Raw genomic sequence first — 24309 nt, 5'->3', positions numbered from 1 at the left:
CATATGATGTTGGTTGTGCAATGGTGTTGGATTTTTTTTGGTACACATTGGGTCAGTTAGTACCAAATGAGTGTCATTTAAGTGTCACAGTGTACCTAAGCACTGTTGCTGACCATGTGCCTCCCTTAATGTCCAAAGTCTTTTTCAAAACAGATACAGCTAGCAGGATACTGAGCCATGTAGCAAAGCAGACATCATCTCAAGATGGTCTCTAAACATGACAGGCACTTCTGTATACTCCAATGGCCTGAACAGTCTGCAATCTTCTTCAAATAGAGATAAGGTGGAAAAGGAAGTTTGCAGGGTGAATGTGTTGCCAAAAATATTTGAGCGATTACATGATGAATATATAGCCAACATAGTCCAAAATCTATAAGGAATGTTTTCAACACCTCTTCTGAAGACAAAAAAGGTCCAAGTCAATAGTAGATAGGTGGACCTTATGTGGTGGCTTCTGAGGATAGTTAGTAAAATTGTAAAATTCACGAGTGACACAAATATTACAGTGACAGCAAATACCTTGGAGAAAAAAGAAATTGAAGAAGATATTTCCAAATGTTTCAAGAACATTTTAAAAATTAAATTTAATGTAAAAAAGTGCCAAAAGCTACATACAGGCATCTATAGAGGAACATTAATTATAAATTCAAGATGAGTGAAGTTGACCTACAAAGACAACGACCATGGTGTAGGATTCAGGGGTCAACATAGACACAACATTCTCAGAGATAGAACTCTATTTCATCATCAAAGCTATGTGTACAAGCAATAAAAAATGTGAAATAAAATATTAGGTTACATTGCCAAAACTGAGACTACATGTGAAGCTTAAGTGCAATTCTGGTCACCACACTACAAAAAAATGACATAGGTGCAATATAAGTTGCAAAGAGAAATGCAACCAAGTGCATCCTATGACTAAATGGCTTTTCCTACTCCTAGGGTCTCGGAAAACTTAACTTCTTTAGTCTTAAGCAGAGAAGGCTATTTGGAGACCTAATCCTATTTTTTTCAAAGACATCAGTAAATTTATAATTCTGATTTTTTTCAGTTGAATAATGTACTCAAGAAAACAGGTGAACATTAATGGGATGTGGACTGAAGCCAGCAAGCACATCTTTACTGAAACAATCACAGGAATCTTGGAAAAGAAAGTACAGATTCAGTGAATACCTAGACAGCTTTTAAAAAGTATCTGGATGATATATTAGAAGGAATTAGTTGTACACTAACCGAACAAGCATGACAGACTGAATGTTCTTATGAGATACAGTGTATTAATTTGACTAAATATCTACTATCATCTACATGGAATGATTATAGAGTTAACATAAGTAAATACTCGTGATGGGCAATACTGACAACTCTGTTTTTGATCCGATACCAGGTGATACGGAGGCCAGTACTGCCGATACCGATACCAATATTAATGCAGCCTGATTGATCTTCTGTAAAAACTTAGCAGTATTTGTGGACATCAAAATGTCACATTTTAAAGACTTTGCATTAGTAGACCACTACATACAGTCATATGAAAAAGTTTGGGAACCCCTCTTAATTCTTTGGATTTTTGTTTATCATTGGCTGAGCTTTCAAAGTAGCAACTTCCTTTTAATATATGACATGTCTTATGGAAACAGTAGTATTTCAGCAGTGACATTAAGTTTATTGGATTAACAGAAAATATGCAATATGCATCATAACAAAATTAGATGGGTGCATAAATTTGGGCACCCCAACAGAGATATTATATCAATAATTAGTTGAGCCTCCTTTTGCAAATATAACAGCCTCTAGATGCCTCCTATAGCCTTTGATGAGTGTCTGGATTCTGGATGGAGGTATTTGTGACCATTCTTCCATACAAAATCTCTCCAGTTCAGTTAAATTTGATGGCTGCCGAGCATGGACAGCCTGCTTCAAATCATCCCATAGATTTTCGATGATACTCAAATCAGGGGACTGTAACGGCCATTCCAGAACATTGTACTTCTCCCTCTGCATGAATGCCTTTGTAGATTTCAAACTGTGTTTTAAGTCATTATCTTGTTGGAATATCCAACCTCTGTGTAACTCTGCGAACATTATCCTGAAGAATTTGTTGAAATTGGGTTGAATTCATCCGACCCTCGACTTTAACAAGGGCCCCAGTCCCTGAACTAGCCACACAGCCCCACAGCATGATGGAACCTCCACCAAATTTGACAGTAGGTAGCAGATGTTTTTCTTGGAATGTGGTGTTCTTCTTCCGCCATGCAAAACATTTTTTGTTATGACCAAATAACTCAATTTTTGTCTCATCTGTCAAAAGCACTTTGTTCCAAAATGAATCTGGAATATTCGGCTCAATATTTGACAGCGCAACCCGAAGTTCTTGGTCAAGATCTTTTAAGCATGATCGCTTATCATTTTTAATTAACACAAGAGTTGTTTGTCTTTTTTTGGCGTAACTGGGATGGTTTGAATTTAGATGTCGATTTAGTTTACTGGGTGCCATTGCCTCGTTTGATAGCTGATCGCCGCAAATGATGCATTGTGGCTTTGGAGCCGTTTCGTCACCACACCACGAGAATCCATATCGAATGTAGTCATCGTTGTACTTCCTTTTCACAATCTTCTTTGTTTTTTTTTTTTTTTTGCAACACTTGTGCTGGGTTCATCATCATCTGTACGTGAAGACGAATCTATACGTCGGCTTGAATTGAATCTAGGTGAGGGCACGGAGCGCTCTGCCTATCAAAGCATACTACGCAGTTGTCTGGCGACTACGTAGGGCCTACGTCATAGGCGCCAGGCGATGGGATTTATTATTTCAGAGAAATGACACATAAAATTATGAAACCTTTAAAATGCTATTTACGCGAATATTTCATTGCACGTATTCTCGTTATTGTGTTTCTAAGGAGGACCGTTGAAATATTATTTAGTTAGAAAATTGTCTTATTTGACAGCGTCACACCTGTATCGGCTCAAGGCACACCAGTGTGCCGTGGCACACCGGTTGCGGAGCATTGCCCTAAACCATGATACTGAACAATCTTTGTTTTCAGATCTTTTGAGAGTTGCTTTGAGGATCCCATGCTGTCACTCTTCAGAGGAGAGTCAAAGGGAAGCACAATTTGTAATTGACCACCTTAAATACCTTTTTTCATGATTTGACACATCTGTCTATGAAGTTCAAGGTTTAACGAGCCAATCCAACCAATTTGGTGTTGTAAGTAATCAGTATTGAGCAGTCACATGCATTCAAATCAGCAAAATTACAAGGGACCCAAATTTTTGCACAGCCACTTTTTCACATTTGAATTAATTACTGCTTCACTAAAAATCTTTGTTCAGAAAACACCCCAGTACTCAGATGTTCCTAGGAAATGAAAGACATACTACTGTTATCTTATTTGTTGAAAGTAGAGTAAATTATTATGCAGGCTGAGAGGGGTTCCCAAACTTTTTCATATGACTGTATAGTGCCAAAGATCAGACTTCTTTGCTTGTTTATTAATAGAAATTATTAAACATGTTCAGTTCTTGCAAATGATCTGTGGAACAACAACAAGCATTATTGTTACATTTTTTTCTTGAAAAAACATGTAAAAAGCATTGCATTTTTTGGCTCAAAAAAAGTTACATTTTTATTTTTTACTGTAAAATGTGCAAAACACTAAAAGTATGCAGTCAGAAGTGTAAAAAGTATAAAGATGCAAATACCGAGCGAGCGTCATATTAAATTCATCAGACACACTTTCGGTTTCACTGTCCGTTTCAATTTCACTGCCTGAAGACAGATTCACTTCATCCTCACTACTGATGAGAGGCTCCTCAACATCACTGCTCACATCACTGTCAAGAGAGTGTAATACCTGAACTGCTAAAAAAAATGTTTTTTGCGAGATGCCATTATAACTAGGGACGCCTACAGGTGACAGGAGAAGTCACGCCTATACCGTTGCCCAGATAGTGCTCAAGACTACTGTTTTTAGCATTGTTTTTACATCCCGAGTGTCACTTGGGTCTAATGCCAGCATATTTCTTTTTTTACAAAATGGACATAATATATTAATTTTGAAAATGTGTTCCATGTAGGTCCATTCATCAAGCTATAAATGTAATACACTCCATCATAAAAACAGACATTGATTATTTTCTGTTCAAACAATTACAACAACCTTACATCAGATTACAATACTAGCGTTGCTGGGTATTGCCTGCCTTTATGGTAGGCTTCTTTAAGAGTAGGCTGCAGGAAGAGTGCTGGGCTCTCTTCTGATCGCCTTTATTGTAACTCAGCGTGTTCGCCAACATAACTGACTTTTAGGTGTTTTACTAGGTCTTAATAAAGTGCGGTCTTCTGAAATGTATCACATTATGCTTCATTATGTTTCACTCACTAGAGTAAAAATAACTCCAAACAACGCTTCGTTTTCTTTCTACCATTGCCTCACATACACTGTCCCATTGCTTTGGCTGGTGGACCGTAGCACTGCCAGTGTGAATGCAGGGCGATGAAAAACGCAGAAGGTAAAGCAGCTCCTGTTTTACACAATATGACATGTTTAATTTTTATCATGTTGTCATCATCAAATGCTTTTTAAAAATAATTTCTAATAAACTCACATATTATTGAAAATGTGTAATATCAATACTTTTAAAGTGAACACTGATATTAGAATTAAATTGTAAGGATCATAAACATCAATACTTTAGTATCGATCTGCCCATCCCTAGCAAGTATACACCTTGTGAAGCCCATGAGATGACGAATTCAATTCGTTTTGGAGGCAACTGACAGATTAGTTTGTTATCAAGTAGGTCAGCCTAATAAAGTGATTATTCACTGTATATGTAGTACACTTATTGCTTTACAGTTACTTAAACAGGTTACATGTGTAACCTTTCACTACATCGTGAGGCATTTTGGATATTTAAATTAGGAAAAGATCCCAAATGGGCTTAATGAGGCAAACAAATTTGGGGTGTTTTTATAAATACATCACTTAAAGCTATGCTTTATTGCTCTTTTTTCTCTTCGTTATACAGGTGCTGGTCATAAAATTAGAATATCATGACAAAGTTGATTTATTTCAGTAATTCCATTCAAAAAGTGAAACTTGTATATTAGATTCATTCATTACACACAGACTGATGTATTTCAAATGTTTATTTCTTTTAATTTTGATGATTATAACTGACAACTAATGAAAGTCCCAAATTCAGTATCTCGGAAAATTAGAATATTGTGAAAAGGTTCAATATTGAAGACACCTGGTGCCACACTCTAATCAGCTAATTAATTCAAAACACCTGCAAAAGCCTGTAAATGATCTCTCAGTCTAGTTCTGTAGGCTACACAATCATGGGGAAGACTGCTGACTTGACAGTTGTCCAAAAGACGACCATTGACACCTTGCACAAGGAGGGCAAGACACAAAAGGTCATTGCTAAAGAGGCTGGCTGTTCACAGAGCTCTGTGTCCAAGCACATTAATAGAGAGGCGAAGGGAAGGACAAGATGTGGTAGAAAAAAAGAGTACAAGCAATAGGGATAACCGCACCTTGGAGAGGATTGTGAAACAAAACCCATTCAAAAATGTGGGGGAGATTCACAAAGAGTGGACTGCAGCTGGAGTCAGTGCTTCAAGAACCACCACGCACAGACGTATGCAAGACATGGGTTTCAGCTGTTGCATTCCTTGTGTCAAGCCACTCTTGAACAAGAGACAGCGTCAGAAGCATCTCGCCTTTGGACTGCTGCTGAGTGGTCCAAAGTTATGTTCTCTGATGAAAGTAAATTTTGCATTTCCTTTGGAAATCAAGGTCCCAGAGTCTGGAGGAAGAGAAGAGAGGCACAGAATCCATGTTGCTTGAGGTCCAGTGTAAAGTTTCCACAGTCAGTGATGGTTTGGGGTGCCATGTCATCTGCTGGTGTTGGTCCATTGTGTTTTCTGAGGTCCAAGGTCAATGCAGCCGTCTACCAGGAAGTTTTAGAGCACTTCATGCTTCCTGCTGCTGACGAACATTATGGAGATGCAGATTTCATTTTCCAACAGGACCTGGCACCTGCACACAATGCCAAAGCTACCAGTACCTGGTTTAAGGACCATGGTATCCCTGTTCTTGATTGGCCAGAAAACTCGCCTGACCTTAACCCCATAGAAAATCTATGGGGTATTGTGAAGAGGAAGATGCAATATGCCAGACCCAACAATTCAGAAGAGCTGAAGGCCACTATCAGAGCAACATGGGCTCTCATAACACCTGAGTAGTGCCACAGACTGATCGACTCCATGCCATGCTGCATTGCTGCAGTAATCCAGGCCAAAGGAGCCCCAACTAAATATTGAGTGCTGTACATGCTCATACTTTTCATGTTCATACCTTTCAGTTGGCCAGCATTTCTAAAAATCCTTTTTTTGCATTGGTCTTAATTGATATTCTAATTTTCCGAGATACTGAATTTGGGACTTTCATTAGTTGTCAGTTATAATCATCAACATTAAAAGAAATAAACATTTGAAATACATCAGTCAGTGTGTAATGAATGAATCTAATATACAAGTTTCACTTTTTGAATGGAATTACTGAAATAAATCAACTTTGTCATGATATTCTAATTTTATGACCAGCACCTGTACATATGAGACATCTGTAGAACATTATTTTTCTTTCACAATTTTCTGTTACATATTTACTGATGGGACAGAAATCACTTTTCTTTTTTCCATCCTATAAATAATTAGGTTTATTGGCTTATTCCACTGGAATATCCACCTTTATCTCTGCCACCTGCAGCTCTGTCTCTTGTTTTTTGGTCATTGCCACTGTCTCCAGCCCACATACTGTAACATGGCTGGCCTCACTACCATCTTATAGACCTTCCATTTCACTCTTGCTGATATCCGTCTGTCACAAATCACTCCTGACACTCTTCTCCACCCACACCACCCTGCCTGCACTCTCTTCTTCACATCCCTTCCACACTCCCTGTTACTCTGTACTGATGATCCCAAGTATTTGAACTAATCCACCTTCACCAACTCTACTCCCTGCATTCTCACCATCCTCATCATTAAGTACTTCAGACAACTAAATTTATGTTGTTATTGTTTGTTATAGAATAGTGGGGATAAACTTATTGTGGCGAGATCACTTTGCTTTAATCTCATTTTTGTGTCCATTCTTATCAGGTATCATATATTATTTTTATAATTATTATAACATTATTTTATTCAACTTGCTGTCTCTGTCTGGGTCATATTTTGCAATCAATTCTTAGCCACTTTTACCAAACCAATTTCCTTCAAACTTTGCATGCAGTTCTTTTCAAACGTTCAAGACCAATGTAGATAAATTCATTCAATAAAAAATTATTTTTTGATTAACTGATATCGAAGTTTTGTCAAATTACTTCAATATGACAGTTAAGCAGCATTGGTCAAGTGGTTATCGTTTTGAACGCTCAACCAAACAGTTGGAAGGTTTGAGACCAATGTACACAAACTATTTTTTTTTTAATTTTACCAAATTTTCATAATTTATATAGAAATTTGTCAAAATACTCTTTTCAATGATTTGGTGATATTGGTTTAGTGAATAAAGTGTTGGGCTTTTCTAAGAAAGATTGAAGGTTCAATTCTCCAATAGACAAACACACATTTCCAGTACTTCACAAGTGTAAAGTTTCACTGTGGTTAGGATTTTCTGAAATGAAAAAATGAACACGTATGAATGTTACATTTCACTTTATGATCATAGGCTCAATTCCACTCTGTTACTAATGTAATTTCTATCAAATTAACTTCCCACCCAAGTCAAGGTTTTTGTAATGTGCCAAGGACTGTGTGGCTATATAAGGGTGTCGCCAGCTGCCTCCCAACTCTAAGCTCTCTGAACAAAGGAAGCAAAGTCCTAATATATTATGCATAAACCAAATTCTGGTTACCCTGCCGTAAGCACGTCTGAGGTCCTGGCTGATATTATCAATCTCTGGTGTCATATAGGTAGGTCTCCCCTAGCAGTACCAGAGATTCCTGCACATTAGCCTCAACACAGAAGTGTAATGTAGAGGATTAGATTGGCTGTCCTCACCACTACACCTGTGAGGCTACAAAATATTGCACCTTAGTGGTACAGGGGGTCCTCGGGTTATGACACAGTTCCGTTCCTACAACAGTGATGTAACCTGAATTTTGGTGTAAGTCGAAACACACCCTAGCCTAAGTCACTTACCTATCCTAACACATTTGCAAAATCATAACCTAGAACATAAAAACACAACTAAGCCACAGAAAAAGGAAAAGGACATAAATATACCGTACTGTACTGTAGTAACAGAAAAAATGAGTGTAAAAAAATCCTTACCTTTATTCCTTCTCATGTCTCATTTTTTTTTTTTTTTAAGTTTTTATGGGAGTGAGCGTTGTAAACTCGAAACGTTGTATGTCGAGACATTGTAACCCGAGAACCCCCTGTATTGTAAAAACTCAAACCCTGCAAATAGTGCGTATATTAGTACCTACGGGTCTGCTATGTGATGGTAGTGTCCTCTACTGGTCAATAAGGGTACCGCTACCCAGAATAACTTCACTCTATTCATTACAGGTATATCTGTAAACTATAGTAAGTATTAAGCAGGACCCAAGGAAATCCATAATTGTGTGGCATAACAAAATCCTACAAATTTGTGTCATATGCCTAAATAAAGGTATTTTATACAAATTTTGCTGTTCAAAGATAATCACATTTCATCCTACTGTGGAATTATCTAAAATAAATAAAAACAAGTACTCCTTGCACACTACAGGAATGCGAGTGTTACACTAATTGATAACTCTACATTGGTTTGTAGGTATGTATGTGAGTGTGCTCTGTGAAGGGCCAGGGTTCAGTTCAGTGCTGGTTGCTGAAGAGCAGCCAATGCTGCCAGGACAGGGATTCGACCCCACAACGCTAAACTGAATTAAATGGGCATGAAAATAGAAGGATGGATGGATAACAAGAAAGAATGTTCAGGTCAGTTACCTTGAAACTGAACTGTTTACAAACTAAGCATTGCTCCTTAAAAGACAATTAATAATTTCCATGGATGCAAGTAGGCACTGGTGCAAGCAGACAGAAGAACATTATTTCAATATCAATCTAGAGAGCTTGCCAAACAGACTTGTCCATATTGATATCACAAAAGCACCGTACACAGTTAAATTCATAAGCACAATCACAGACTTGAAAGCACACTATAAAAAGACAGCCATCGCTTTGAAAACACACTTCATGTCTGGGAACCTTTAAAGCCACTTTTCTGACCTATATGAGATGTTCAATCCCAGGATGCACAAATGGAGTGGAATCCAGCACAATCTTGCAATCCACAATATTTCATTGGCCAGCAGACAATTTGATGAGGTCAGTTTGTCCAGCAAAAGGCAGCAAAGAACCAGAGTCTATTCTAGCAGCAACTGCAGGATGAAAGGAACCAATCTAGGATGGAGCTCCAGTCCATCACAGGTTGGTCCAACACAATCCTCCACACAGGGTCATTTTAGGGTGATCTGAAAATGAATCTTTGGACTGTGGGAGGAACTCACAAGGACACGTGGAGAGTATCCAGTCGCAAAAATGAGAGCATCAATGTCTGGAATTAAACCAGGATCCACACACTAGGACAGGGGTGGCGAACTCCAGGCCTCGAGTGCCGCAATGGCTGCAGGTTTTCATTCTTACCATCTTCTTAATTAGTGACCAGTTTTTACTGCTAATTACTTCTTTTAATTAACTTGACTCAGGCCCCATAGTTGTTTCTTTTTCTTTAATTAGCAGCCAAACAATAATGAGACACAAAACAAGCCACCACATGACCAGCTCCCCTGTGCCCATTACACAATATCTGAAATTAAAGAGAGGTGATGGTGTTGGTAAGGTTGATCTCTTATGTCACCAAAACATTTTGATGGTGCTCTCAGAAAGAACAGAAAAACAACAGCTTTCAAAATGTGTGCTCTGCAAGAATAAGAGCAGTAAAAAGCCATGGAATTAAATAACAGGTTTAATTAACAGCAAGAATTGGCTTCTCATTAAGAAAGTGGTTGGACTGAAATTGGTTGGAGTTTGAAGCCCCAGTTTAGCTGGTCATCTGTTAGCTCGTTTCACATCTCATTTCTGCTTGGCTGTCATTTAATGAAGAAAGGAATCAATTCAGAGGGCTGAACTCTTCTAACAGGGCTATTAAAGTGATGGGGAAAAAGTTAAGTAGCAGTGAAAACTGGTCACTGATTAGGGAAAGGGTTAGAATGAAAACCTGTAAGTACTGCGGCACTCCAGGTCTGGAGTTCGCCACCCCTGCACAAGGAGGAAGCAATGTTAAATACTGAGCCAACATACTTAACAAAATTTCTGCATTCATGAGTAGTCTCTGAAGAATAATGACAGTGTAAATATTCTTATAATGGCGTATGCAATACAACTTTCTAGACATGCGATGACATCTAGCCTAAAACACTGACAACCAACCATGGTTTTAAAAGTTAATTTTATAATGTAAACAGTTGTCCAATTACATGTGAAATAGCGCAGTCGAGTAAAGGGCTCACTATTCATTCATTGAGACTGATCATAATGAGTGATTCTTATTTCACGATGGTCATCCGCACAATAGGTGATATACGAAATGCACACTGATAAACACTCACCTGCATCTTTTAATTTTTTCACTTCTTCTCTCAGACGGTCTGCCTCCTGCTGAGCCTTCAGCACTTCTGGGTCTGGAATGAAGAAATTGTGAATAAATGTATAAAATAAGAACACAGTATGTGGCCTACAGACAGTAATTCAAAAACTTCCAAACAGGGGAGCTGTTATACGTGTCAGGAGCCTGGGACAGAACTGTACTAATGGGTCCCTCATTAGCCATTTAACAACACTATTTCTAACAGAATATAATCAATGTGTATTTTATAGCACTACAAACCAAATGGAATAAATTCTAAACATATATTATGTATCATTTCAGCCAACATGCAAAATATTACCAGCACGTACTTGTTTATTTTTTTTTTTTTTTTTTTACATTTCATGCCAAATGCAAAAGATTATCAGCTTGTGTTTTTAATGGTGCAAATCAAATACAACAAAAATCCTTTTAAAATCATGTAGATTAAATTAAATATAGTTAATAACAGGGCCTATCTTATTGCAATATTTTTTTTACAGAATCCCCAGCAGACCCCCGTGACCCTGTGTTAGGATATAGCAGGTTGGATAATGACTGACTGGCTGACTGACCTCCAAACATTCATAGTTGCAAAATAATTAATGACATCAGCACAATTCACTTGAAGCTCCTACTCAGACAAAACTGCTCAGTTTTTCTCTGTACATTATTGTGCGTAAGTAATTTCTAATGGATTCAGACAGTTTTCTTTAAAAGGAACAATCAGTCAGCTGCTGTGGAATATATTACATCTGACTGTTGTGGGAGGTCATTTTTGTACTATGATGAGCAGTGGGACACTAGAAACAGGGAGCTGATTTTGTATAATGGTTCAAGTTATTATACTCGCCCTCTGTAGCCCCAAGCAGGTGTCGCTATCAGTAACAATATCCACAACAGTGGTTCTAAGCCCAGGGGCTTACAACAAGTTTTTCTAATTTCCGGTCTCCTCCAACAACCTATCCCCCCATGCAACCTTTGGTAACCCTGGCTCCAAAAGTGTTACTGTATTTTCTCTTTGTTCAGTTCTTCCTGGTAATTAAAAGAAATGTATTTTATATTATTTAAATGTAAATTTAAATTATGTGGTGGGAACTTTTCTGAATCAATCCCTCAACAAAAGCTTCAAGGTAAGGTTGCTATACTTGGGAATCATGGCATCGAAGAAAGGGGTAATGTATCACACGTTGGTTGGAGCATGCAAGTAAAAATTTCACCGTAGTCTGCACATGTTATACTACGACCCTATAAACCTCTACACACATACAACCAAGTAAACAGTGCCTAGGTACTTCTCGTCAGTTGCCCAAGGTTAAGCCAAGGTTGCCAGAATGTTTTCTGGCCGGGCACTAAGTACAAAGCAGGCATAACTGAAGCATTTCCACCTCGCTTTCCTTCTAAGAGTCTTCATCTCTATGGTTGATGCTGTTAAATTACTCTTCTACCCATAAGAACTTGAGCTTACCGTTTTGATGTGCCTTCCTGAGAATGTCGAGCTCATCAGTGAGCCTGCGGATCTCTTCATGTGCCATGGACAACCGGCGTGCCGCCTCATCCAAGTCTCTCTCGAGCCGCTCACGGAGCCGCCGCTCACTGCTTAACTCGTCATCATACGTCTGTGACAGGAGTGCATGAGGTAGGTGAGGGGTGGCAGGAGAGCAGTGTTAGGTTACAGGGACGCAGGCAGGAGAGAGGTCACCCAGGAGCTGCTAAGAAAGCGTGTGACATAAAAGCAGAGCCAGGGCCGCAACATGTCTACCACGGCTTAGTCCAAAGCTGGCTTGAAAACGGAGTGGCTGCAAAAATTTGATTGCGCCTTTCTGGAATGCTGTGGCAATGTTTCCTCACTACATGGCCAACAACGAAAAGTCAGGACCTCGATATGGTGCAGTCTAAAAGAGAGTGGCTGAGGCATAAGAATGAGGTCACCTTTTTGGTATAAATTTGTAGGCTTTTGTGAAGGCAAGTGTTTTAAGAAATGTGATTGCGCTGTACACAGAAGTCTGGGAAGTGGGCCTTTGGCCAAAAGTGGACTTCCAGCACCCTGGGAGCCTGGACTGTTAATATGAGTCTGAATGTAATGCAAATAACGTGAACAAATATGTGCCATGGTAAACAAAAAAAAGCACAGAGGTGGCCATGACATAATGTGAAGAGAATTTATGTGACGTCACGCAAGCCAGGTTTGTCCCATCACTGACCCTGCTGCTGCTGCTGTGTCTCTCATATATGAGGAGCCCCATTAGTCGTGTGAAAAGACTGGAAACATGCAAGAGAGTTAATCAGTGTTTCAGGGTTAGCTGTATGAGGCTGGGGTAAATACTGTACATGATAGCAACAGACGAAGACAGATGCTGGCTCTCCCAGTTAGGTCATAATGGACGCTGCTTTGCAATGCCAAAACACTGTGTCCAGATAGGATGGCAATGCTTTCAAAAAAGGTAGATCCACATTATCTAGATGGACACCAGGTCAACTATTGGAGATTGAGCTCTGCACACACTGTATTGCTTTGCCTGTCACCCCACAAATAGGGGAGCTGTTATGTGTCAGGGTCCTGACATTGAACTGCAGAAATGAACCCCTCATCAACATTAGCCATTTAACAACTCCATTTCTAACAGAATATTATCTGTGCATTTTATAGCATTATAAACCAAATGGAAAACATTCTAACCATATATTGTGTAACATTTCAACTGAAATGCAAAATATTACCAGCATGTACTTTTTTACATTTCATGCCAAATGCAAAAAATTATCAGCTTGTGTTTTTGACAGTGCAAACCAAATGCAATGAAACACCCTTTTAAAATCATGTAAAATAAATACCGTAAATAACTGGGCCTATCTTATTGCAATAATTTGTTATAGAAAAAACCTCGAAACTTTAATAGTTGTTATTGACATCAGCACAATTCAATTGAATTACAAGCTCCTACTCTCAGACAAAACATAATGTGAAAAGAATTTATGTGATGTCAAGCAAGCCAGGTGTGCCCCACCAACCACCCACCCAGCTGCTGCTGTTGCTTTATCTCTCAGATATGTGAAACCCCGTTAGTCATGTGAAAAAGACTGGAAACATGCAAGAGAGTTAATGAGTGTTTCAGGGTTAGCTGTACAAGGCTGGGGTCAATACATGATAGCAACAGACAAAGAGAGAGTGCAGGCTCCCCCAGTTAAGACATAATGGAGGCTGCTTTGCAATGCCGGCAATATGTCCAGACAGTATGGCAATGCTTTCAAATACGACAGAGCCATATAATCTAGATGGACACCCAGGTCAACTATTGGAGACTGAGCTCTGCACACACTGTGCTAATTTGCCTGTCACACACTGTTCTGTCCCCACCTTCCCACCTTTCCCCGTGCAGAAGTCAGGAGAAGATGGACATACGGGAGCACCAGCGTGGGTACTCTGTGCTGCCCTGTGCACACCAAACAGCTTCTTCCAGGGGCTCTGGCTGGGGGCCTGCAAATCCTTGGGGAGAGACAATGTGCATAAGGTCAGATGAATGTTTCAGTAAAGTTCTCACCCGAGCTCAACAATTTCCGTCATTCCCTCAAAACCCCACCTAAACCTAGGAAAGCAAAGTCTTCTACAAAAAATTGGTGACAGGACCAGCCGCCACACGGAGGCTGATCCTGTGCAAACCCTGCCGTAAATGGAAAACACATGGCACTTGCACAGGAAAGCTGAATTTTGGAAGCAGTGAAGTAGTTTCACACCAGAAAAAAAATGGACTTTCCCAGTGATGCCCTCTGCTTTTCCTTTTGCAATAAAGCTTTCAGACTGTGCATCTAAAGTGCTCCAGTTCAGACAGCTTGATTGAATTAAAGATTACAAGTTAAATTTATAACTTTGATTACCAGATGGCAGTGTCACTAATTGGCTTGCTTAGCTGTCATACCTGGCACCTTGCCGTATTCATATAGTCCTTTCATTTCTTGGACTGGCTTTCCAAACCCTAATATCTTGGGCACAAACAGATCCCCTGCCCCTGGGGCCTTGAGGGTTTTCTAAGATCTGACTCTAATGCCTCACCTTGTTCATAGTTTCTTTGGTTCGCTGCATGGATTCTCTCTGCTGCCGCAGTTCCTCTTCTAAAGTTTGCCGAATCTGGTTTAGTTCTTCCTGAATGCAAAAGAAAGACATGCTTAAGAAAAATATGTCAGGCAGTTGCAAAAATTAGAAAAGCAGCTGGTGGTGGAGTGTTTGAGAACATAAGGAGGCATTGCAGTAGGTCTTACATCTGTTGTGGAATGGACACTCATCATTTTGGTGGAGGGTATGCAGGCACTCTATTAAAAGCAAGTTCCACTTATTAACATGTTTTTGCTCAGACAGACTGCAATGGTATTGTAAATGAACTCTATGGGATTTACTCAGAAATGTTCATGGAGAGCCATGCTACGGGAAACTGTTTCAATTCCATGAATATTTTTCTATCATCTATGGGGGCAGCGAAAGCTTTAGATCAGGGATGGGCAAAGTCATTCCTGGAGGGCCGCAGTGGCCGCGGGTTTTTGTTCCAACTCAGTTGCTTAATTAGAAAACAATCCTTGCCAATAATTACATTTCATGGCTTGTTAGTGCTTTAACTCTGATATTTCAGGTCATTCTCATATCCAAGATTTTTTTTCCATTCTAAGGATATCATCCAAATACTTTGAAGTGTAAAACAGATGGGTAATTCTTAATCCTTCACTTTTTTCTCTTCTCTTTCTTTCCAAGTATTTAATTAAACCAAATAGTGCACGATAAATACACACAGGTGTAAAGGGTAACAAGCAAAATCGATAACTGCTGGTTTCATTTGTCATTTGCATCTTATTGCTAATAAGGAGCAATTAAAAACCGAAAATGCAGCTGTTTAAGACTTAAATAAGCAATAAGGGTTCAAAATCTTAATGAGGGAGATAACTAAAATGAAGTGAAGTGTTTCTAGAGCAATAAGTGCTTCTTATTAAGCAATTGGGTTGGAACAAAAACCTGCAGCCACTGAGGCCTTCCAGGAATGACTTTGCCCACCCCTGCTTTAGATGCATCAAAAATTTCGATCTCTGGTTTTTGATGGATCTCGACATTTTAGGGTCCCCCGATACTGGAAATATCAATATCTCAATGATGGGTGTGTGTCTGTCTGTATGTCACAATTTCTTGAGGACGGTCTAGAGTTAAAACAGCTGGACGGAAAAATACCGAACTTAAAACTTAAGTCTGTTATGATATGACGATGTAATGATTGGTTTTTCAGCCATATCATGCATGAGAAAGAGGCACTCTAGAGAAACTCTCAAATACCATAATTCTGCAATTAATTATGAATTCTTCTCGTCAATTGCTATTGTAATGACCTATTTTATGATCAGAAAGATCAGCATCAGAGCAGTAAATAATTACTGAAATGTTATACAATAGTTCAGGTAACTTGGTTCCTAGGGCGCAAAGCCTATTGACATTCACATCTGAATTTTTTCCTTATGTTATCTAAGTGTACTGTATACCTCATATTATAATCTTAGGATGGTCTATAATTTAATTGTCAGGTGTAAGGAAACTGGAGATAGCAACTAGACAATATAAATTGTTTTGCACATACTTTTGTCATCAAAGCCTCTCTGACAAGCAAGCTATCCATAACTATCTAGTTATCTAGCCATTTATCTGCACGTAACATCATAAGATACCAAGACTCACATGGAACTTTTTGCATAAATAATGGATTGCCCAAGGGAGAGACAACAGACAGAGAAAAACTCCATTCCATAAGAGAAAGAAATTGCATTCTACCTGAGAAATAATCCATCTGGACATCAAAGCTGTCTTCCTTGCATTATTCTGACTGCTAAACCACAACACACTTTCTCTGACGCTGATGGCACACTTTGCCGCTCGTCTTCAGTTTTCCTATCTTTATGAAAAGTATTGTTTATGCTTTTGAACTTTAAAGCAAGGTGTAATTTTATTAGGGCTTTACATTTAGTCTATTTATAAACTACTCTTTTATATTTTCTATAATTTGTTTCATTTATATTTTTCTTCTGCTATTATTCTGTACTTAATAAATACTGATTTGCTTTTAAAGGAACACTCCATACAAGAATAATATTTTATATATTACTTACCTCATTTAGTTTTTGGTGACTACAGTACTGAGAAAAAAATGTATTCTCGTGTTTTCATGCAGAATGGACATAATGTTTCTAATGAATTAGTATCTACGGTGACTAACTCTGGACAACAGCAAACAATATCAAAAATTTCCTTGATAAAATCTCACATTACTTATGTTGCACAATCCACATGTCAAATCATGTCATCCAGTCATGCGCATTGGTCACCATAGGCACATATTGGATCAGAAACTTTGTTGTCTCCTTTCTGCATAAAATATGAGATTAATAATTTTTCTCTGGCATTGCTATAGACTGTGGGGGGGAAGTAGCATATAACAAAATATCATTTTGGGTGCATTATTTCTGCACATTTCTGTACTTTTTAATTTTTTTAGCCAATCAAAATGTACAGACAAAGCAGATACAGGGCACCTGGTGTGGGGCGTGACTTTCTTTCTCACGGGTGTAGCAGGATGAGATAGGACTCCTCCTGTACAGGACAGCATGGTGGGAGTAATAGTAGGTAAGTGATATTGCCCAAGGTGTATCAGCCTTTAGGTCTAAGTAATATTCAGCGACATCTTGTGTCCTGCTTACACAAAAGCTAGTGAGTCTCCATATGGAGTACTGAGGAGGGATAGGCAGTGCAGAAAGTCACCCATAATAAGGGATATCACAAAAATTGATACTTCAGTACCAAGTCAATACCAAAGTTCCCAAAATGTAACGGTACTAGCTTTTGCGTAGTATTGTAATACCAAATGAAAGCCAGTACTGCATTCACAAGTAGATGAATTACTCCAAAAAGTACACTAATGCATGTACATGTAGGATGAAACAAGTAAAAACTACATATAAAAATGGTGGATGTGGGGATGATACAGCATTGCAAAAAGAAAAACAGCAGTTGTCACAGTAGAAAATGGTTTTTATTTGAGGCAGGAGAATTTCAGCTCTTGATTTGGGAAATTGTGCTTATTATTATTTAAAAAAAGCCAAAAGGATGGGCAAAACCGCGTAGTTCATTGCTAAATACAAATATGCAAATACTAAACGTGTGTCATTTGTTTGTTTTTGGAAGCCAAAATAAAGTTCATTAGTATAACCTCTAAAATGTGACAAATGTAGTGAAAGCAAATATGTTATATATTTAAAAGGTACTTTGGCAAATGTAATACACTGTACCAGCTACATAACAGGTCCAGTTAATATTCTAATTCTGGATTAGTACACAGGCTAAGCAATAACAAAGTCTTACCAGTCATATAAGATACTTTGAAAACAGCACAACAAATGGTGTTTCTTAGAAGTTCTGAAACAACGGATTAATGTCAAACTAATGTTTAATATTACACAGGTAATTAACGTTTGAACAAACGTAAAGAAAAAAAAAAGGATGGACAGATTTGGAAAATTAAAGCACCAGGATTTTGACACATTTAAAAATTAAAAGAATTTGACTCATCAGTTACAGTATATATTACTTATTAGTAATTTGTTTTATAATTAGCTATTGCTGAAAATATAAATCTTAAAAATCTTACAATAGCAAATGTTACAAATCCAACAGAGGGATTCTCTGACAAACCATACTTTAAAAGCATGTTGTTACAAAAACAGCTTTAAAAGAGTTTATTTACAATAAAATATCTTGAATTATCTTAAAATTCATTAATTCAACAATACAGATATAATAATATATGAATTTGTATTTTTAGTATTGATTTTAAGCAGTATTTCTAAGATACTACAGAGAAAATGTCACAGAATAAATTTGAAATGTGCACATGGTAAGATAAATCAGACAGTCCATAATGATATGATCCTTTACAAACCCTAGGCTGAAATCCTCCCAATTATAAAATCTCCCACACTGCCATTTGTTACTGTACTGGGAGAATCCTCATCTCTATCATACGTTAAAATTCAAGCCCTGCATTGTATTTTGATAGTTATAAATGTCAATACAAGTTTATTTAAATGATAGTTGGGTACCTACTTGATGGATATACCACTATGTAAGTACCTTTTACTATTAGTATTCATAATGTATATTTTTATAATCTACTACAGAAAAAGGCACAATATTGTTCACTTGAATAATGGAGGTACTTTCAAAAAAATACCACTGAATGAGATATCAATTTTTTGCATGGTATCAAATAGGCATCAAGTATCATGAAATTTCACTGCTATTGGTATCAAATACAAAAACTGAAAGATTGTGACATCCCTACTCATAATCAGTGCTTCAGTGGATTAGGTCTGTGTGTGCATCTATGGGAGTGAAGGCCAACCCTCAACAAGCCTGGCAAGTTCAACTAACCCCACAATAATATCACTATGTGTAGATTTTCAGAACAGTCACATTCAAACCCCACATACCAAAGCCATAGCTCACATTCAGGGAAAACCCCAGGTAGAGGAGTATTGCAGGGTGAGGCCCAGGCTCCCCTTCAAAGTTCAAATGTACCTGTAGATGCACTTCTCGCAGACTGCCTGTGTAACTCTGGGAGTCAAGCTTGCCCTCTGCATTATCCAGCTTCTCCAGCAAAGTGGCCCTCTCTACTAGCAGGTAGGCAATCTGTTCACTGGGGCTGCTGTGAGCGATGTCAGCCAGGCCTTCCTGGTCCAGCATCTCCTCAACCTCCTTCACCTGCGCTTCTGTATAAAAAACACAAATGAGTTCAACCTCCAAAATGCAATCATGGTAAGAAATTAATTTTCAGTTCTCATGTGGACAATTTGCAGTTCTACTTCACTACCCTTAAATTAAAATATGTTTGAGAAGGTTGTCTCCTTTCAGTTTTATATAAAGCTCCTTTGTGAGTGGCTTTTCTATCATCCAGGTACAGCTACTAAGTAGCTGCTTACAATAAATTTCAAGAATGAGCAAGGTGGTAAGAAGCTGGAAAATGGGAGAGCTGTGCCCTACTGGTCATGCTTTCCGTGCTATGTAAAATTAGGCTAGTTTCCCATCTTTTTCGTTTGCCCAAGCTGCTATTCAATGTATACAAGCCTCTTAATGACAGCTGAGGATTAAAGGACATTCCACGAATATTGCTTGCAGCCGAAAGCAAATTACTCACCCCGTTCAAGACGCAACTGCTGCAGGTCGATCCTGAGCTGCTCGTTGTCCCGCTCATACTCTGCTGTCAGCGTCTCCCTCTCCTCTGACAGGTTACGAATGTGCTCCACATAGCTCTCCACCTAGAAGGAAATTACTCCATTATAGCAGGTGATTGGTTGGACACGTAGGGCTTGGCACTGTGGACTAGCACCTTGAGCTGGTCTTTGCCCACTTACCTCCTTCATCTCAGCATCCTGCTGTGAGCGCAGTATCTCCAGATCCTTGGTGACAGACAGCAAGCTGCCTTCACATTGCAGATACAAGCGCCACAGATGTCGGAGACGCTCATCAGCTGTGGCTCCTGGATCAAAGCCATCCTTCTTCAGCCGCTGAATGATGTCATTCAGTTCAGCTCTCTCCTGAAAGAAATAGAGCTTTAGTGACTTTTTGAATGCACGTTGGATTCGATTAACTCCTATGGCACATGAAGGGTAGACCTCCTTGCCTTTAACTAGGTTGCAACCATACTGACCATTATACTACATCAGGGGGAAGTATTCTGGTAAGGTAATGGGATTACACCCTCAGAGAACTGGCATGCCAATGACCACATGGACAGCAGTTCTAGAAAAGGAATGGGTGTGAGGATTTTATGATTAGGTCTATAAGAATGTTTAAAAAGAAAAAAAAAAAAAGGTTAAAGGTTATTTACCTTCTTTCCTTGTCAGTATGTAAATATGTTTAACCTTTTTTTTCTTTTAATATGCATGTTGATGCACAGCTTCACTAACTGTTTATTTTATATACCAAAGTTTTCCCATTTTGGAGCCTAAATGCCACACTTCTGATTGCATGCAACTTCCATGGCTTCCTTTATAATGAACATCAGGGCACTGGAGGCTCGAGGCTTTGCAGCACACTCCCTCACTTACTGGCACAGAGCAGCAGCAAGTCTCACTGGGACTCGCAAATCACCTCACCAATACAACTCTACAGAGAACTGTTAAACAAGTGCAGATATCAAGCAAATTAGAACAAAAGCAATTAAAAGAGAGGACTTACTGAGTAGGTCTCCGGCATTGCTGAGCTGTCCATTGACTGCCCGATTTCACTTTTTTTGTGCTGCATGTGTTTCCATGAGAACTGTCCGGCTGCACTTGACAAGAGCCAACAGAGACACGCCCCAACCAATTGTTGTAATCTGAACCCTGCATTTGGCGGCAAAGAAACAACATGTGCTCGGCAACGAGGGAGTACAACTCCAGCAACTAGGAAGAAGGCTAGACTCAATGGATGCCCACCTCCATGACCTAAAGAGCTTCAAGTGACATGGACAGAGGCAACAGCATGGATGATTTCCTGTCAAGCAGGTGGCAGTCCTCTATAAAGGTCACTCCAAAATAAATTGCCAATGTATCCAGCCTGGAGAAAGAGCTTAGGTTATACATCCAGCACACCATCAGTGCCCTCATCAAGCTTTACTCTATTGTAACCCTAGCTGGGGGAGGGCTGTGCTTTGGCACCCAGGAGAAATGTGAATAATGGAATGTAACATAATGGCTCTTGGAATTAAAGTGTTCAGGTTATTGTAAGGGATATCTCAGCCCTAAAAATGTAAACAAACGAGTGTAAATGGCCAATAGCAAAGCACAGAGTGGCAGACAGAAGGTTGCTGAGCCTTTTAAATTTTCTAATGCAGATTCTTGTGATGGGATGTCAACTTATGGATGTACAGCAATTTATAAAAAAGACCACCTCCTGCTCAGGTATAAAAAAAAAAAAAAAGAATTGAGGACCCCTTAAATGATTCACCAACTGAAGATTTCATATGCAAGTTCCAACTCAACTCTAAAATAGCGTTTGAATGAGTAAGTGGTCCAAGTGCAACAGTAGACAACTCACCTTGGGCTACAGTTCATCAGGAGATGGGGAAGTGCAAAGGAATGTAGGTCAGCAGAATGGAGGTACACGGCACAACAAAAGGGTGGCTACTCATGTGACATTCATCAACTCAGCTACTAGAATACTGTACAAATGAGGATTAGGGGGCATAGAGCACAAGAAAACAGGTTTCTGCCATAGGAGACAAGGTGCCCTTAAGTGAACATGGTAGATAACAGGGCACAGTCATGAGGCGTATCATCTAGTGGAATGAACTGCCAAAATGTGGGATTAAGGATTGTGGTAATTATAGTTCACTTGCATGGACAGCACCTTTGACCACATGTTGTCTGTTCACAGCAAAATCTTCCACATGCAAGCACCACACCTCAAATCAACTCCAGGCCTTTTATCTGCTTAATTGATAATGACATAACGACGGACTTGCCCACACCTGCCCATGAAATAGCCTTTGAGTCAATTGTCCAATTACTTTTGAGCCCCTGAAATGAAGGCATTGTGTTAAAAAATGCTTTAGTTGCCTCACATTTTTATGCAATCATTTTGTTCACCCCACTGAATTAAAGCTGGAAGTCTGCACTTCAACTGCATCGCAGTTGTTTCGTTTCAAATTCATTGTGGTAATGTACAGAACTAAAATTAGAAAAACGTTGTCTCTGTCCAAATATTTATGGACCTAACTGTATGTACAAGGGAGTGTTATTTGGAACTAAGGGTGCAGGACACAAAAAATGTATATAAATAAATTGTAAATAATGAGTTAGGAAATTTGGCTTGAAGCAGTAAAACACAAAGGGTACCTACTACTGGAATTACTTAGGTAACTAAGGACAGTGGGGTATCAGCAGAGGGGTATCAGCTACTGAAATAAAATGTAAGCAGACAAATCAAAGAAGTACACAGCGTAAATTTCCTCTAATGTAACAACAAATAAAGGGGTTTTTTGTGACTTAGGTGAATTCAGCATAAGGTTGATAAAGAGTGATACAGTCATTACCAACTACAAGATTTATTTTACACTGTGCATATATAAAGTTTAATTTCCTGATAGTTTACTTTCAGTAACTGAAAAAATACTGTTTAAAAGCTATATTAAAAATACTAATGCTAACTTTATTATATTAGTGCCACAAGAATTAGTGAATGCCAATATTATTCAGGATATTCCTTTACACAAGCTGTTATTCTAAGAGCACATTTTTCAAATCAAATTTGTCACAAAATCACATTTTCAGGTTTGTGACATTTTACTATTCTGTGATTTAAGCTTGTATCAGCATAGCTGAGACATTAGCTAAATAATACTGAAGAGTAATCTTTAATGGACAAATCAAATTAAACTTTATAATGTTACATGCTCTGAATACTTTAATTTTCTAAATCTCTCCCTCATTTTTTACATTTGTCCCAACCTTAAAGTTAAATTTGCAAAATCAAGTATCAATTGAAGATAAATGGATTATTTCAGTATTCTAGTTACATAGCCTTTATTCTGTTCTTTTCATGGTGTGTCACATAAGTGATTCGAATTTGTAATCTCCAGGGACTGTAGACATGTTGCATGCTGATTAGCACATGCAAGTAAGAATTTTATTGCACTCTGTACACATTACAATAATGCCCTTATGGCCTATAATTGTTTATGTCTATATACTAATAATACAGAATTATCTATTAAACTAGACTAACCTTAACTGGTGCAATTACTTGAAACTGGAAACAGCTTACCTTTCACAACATTACTATTCTATTTTACTTTCAACATATCTGTCAATAAAAAAATAAATAAATAAAAAAAACAAAGAACACCACAATTTTAATGTTTGCCAGTTTATTTTTGGCAATGGAGAATACCATTTGTGAATGCACATCCCTGAGATTGTGTTTTGTCTCATGTTTTGAGGCATTATGAGTGGAGCCACACAACTGTCTGGTCAATGTGGAAGTTTTACAACACTAGCTAAATACAGCACATTTTATTTTGGAGTGAACATAAGGAGGAGCTCTAACAATTTTACTGGATACAATTTTTGTTGGCACTGCTTGTGTAGAATCTTTGCCCAATACTCAGGTTTCTCCAATATCTCAAACACATGAAGGTTACAGCAGGCATGTCAAACTCGCGGCCCGCATGACAGATCCTAGTTAGCACCGAACTTGTACAAAATTATTACTATCGTTTGTGATTGAATCATTCTGCATCTTCGGTGTTACTTATTGACTTTTCTTACTTCTGCCTTCTGACAAAAGCGCGTTTTCCCATGGCATTACGGTACCGGAAACGTCATCAGCTAGTATAGCCACGAGCCTTGACCAAAGTTAATGAGCCGCGACGTCGCAACTGAAGTTCTAGGCTGCAACAGAGGTGGCCTTAGGCATGTGCAAACTGTGCACCTGCACAGTGCCACCAAATCCCAGGGGCCGCCATGCCAATATACAGTATATTGAATATAAAACAGAAAGAGAAAATAACGACACAGCTGACGGCAATGTGGCAGAAAAACATTCTGTTT

General features: G+C 38.6%; 1 protein-coding gene across 5 annotated transcripts in view; it reads right to left on the bottom strand.

Moving 5' to 3' along the window:
* ccdc30 (coiled-coil domain containing 30) overlaps nucleotides 1-24309 on the bottom strand; it is a 107425-nt gene that overhangs the window by 60678 nt on the left and 22438 nt on the right. Inside the window, exons 2-10 of one of the 5 annotated variants that reach the window (XM_051930365.1) lie at nucleotides 20957-21102; nucleotides 20427-20518; nucleotides 20131-20313; nucleotides 19914-20034; nucleotides 19298-19488; nucleotides 14750-14839; nucleotides 14102-14185; nucleotides 12167-12317; nucleotides 10682-10753 (exon numbers count right to left, since the gene is read on the bottom strand). In XM_051930365.1, the coding sequence (XP_051786325.1) occupies nucleotides 10682-10753; nucleotides 12167-12317; nucleotides 14102-14185; nucleotides 14750-14839; nucleotides 19298-19488; nucleotides 19914-20034; nucleotides 20131-20313; nucleotides 20427-20429 (895 nt within the window). In that variant the 5' untranslated portion in view covers nucleotides 20430-20518; nucleotides 20957-21102. The remainder of the gene's footprint in view (nucleotides 1-10681; nucleotides 10754-12166; nucleotides 12318-14101; nucleotides 14186-14749; nucleotides 14840-19297; nucleotides 19489-19913; nucleotides 20035-20130; nucleotides 20314-20426; nucleotides 20519-20956; nucleotides 21103-24309) is intronic. The other 4 variants (XM_051930364.1, XM_051930366.1, XM_051930367.1 and 1 more) reach the window with 4 other exon arrangements.

The sequence above is a fragment of the Erpetoichthys calabaricus genome, chromosome 8, assembly GCF_900747795.2.
Source record: "Erpetoichthys calabaricus chromosome 8, fErpCal1.3, whole genome shotgun sequence".
In the NCBI taxonomy this organism is placed as follows: Eukaryota; Metazoa; Chordata; class Cladistia; order Polypteriformes; family Polypteridae; genus Erpetoichthys; species Erpetoichthys calabaricus.
The sequence above is the reverse complement of the archived record's forward strand: the minus strand, read 5'-3'. Positions and strand labels throughout refer to the sequence as shown.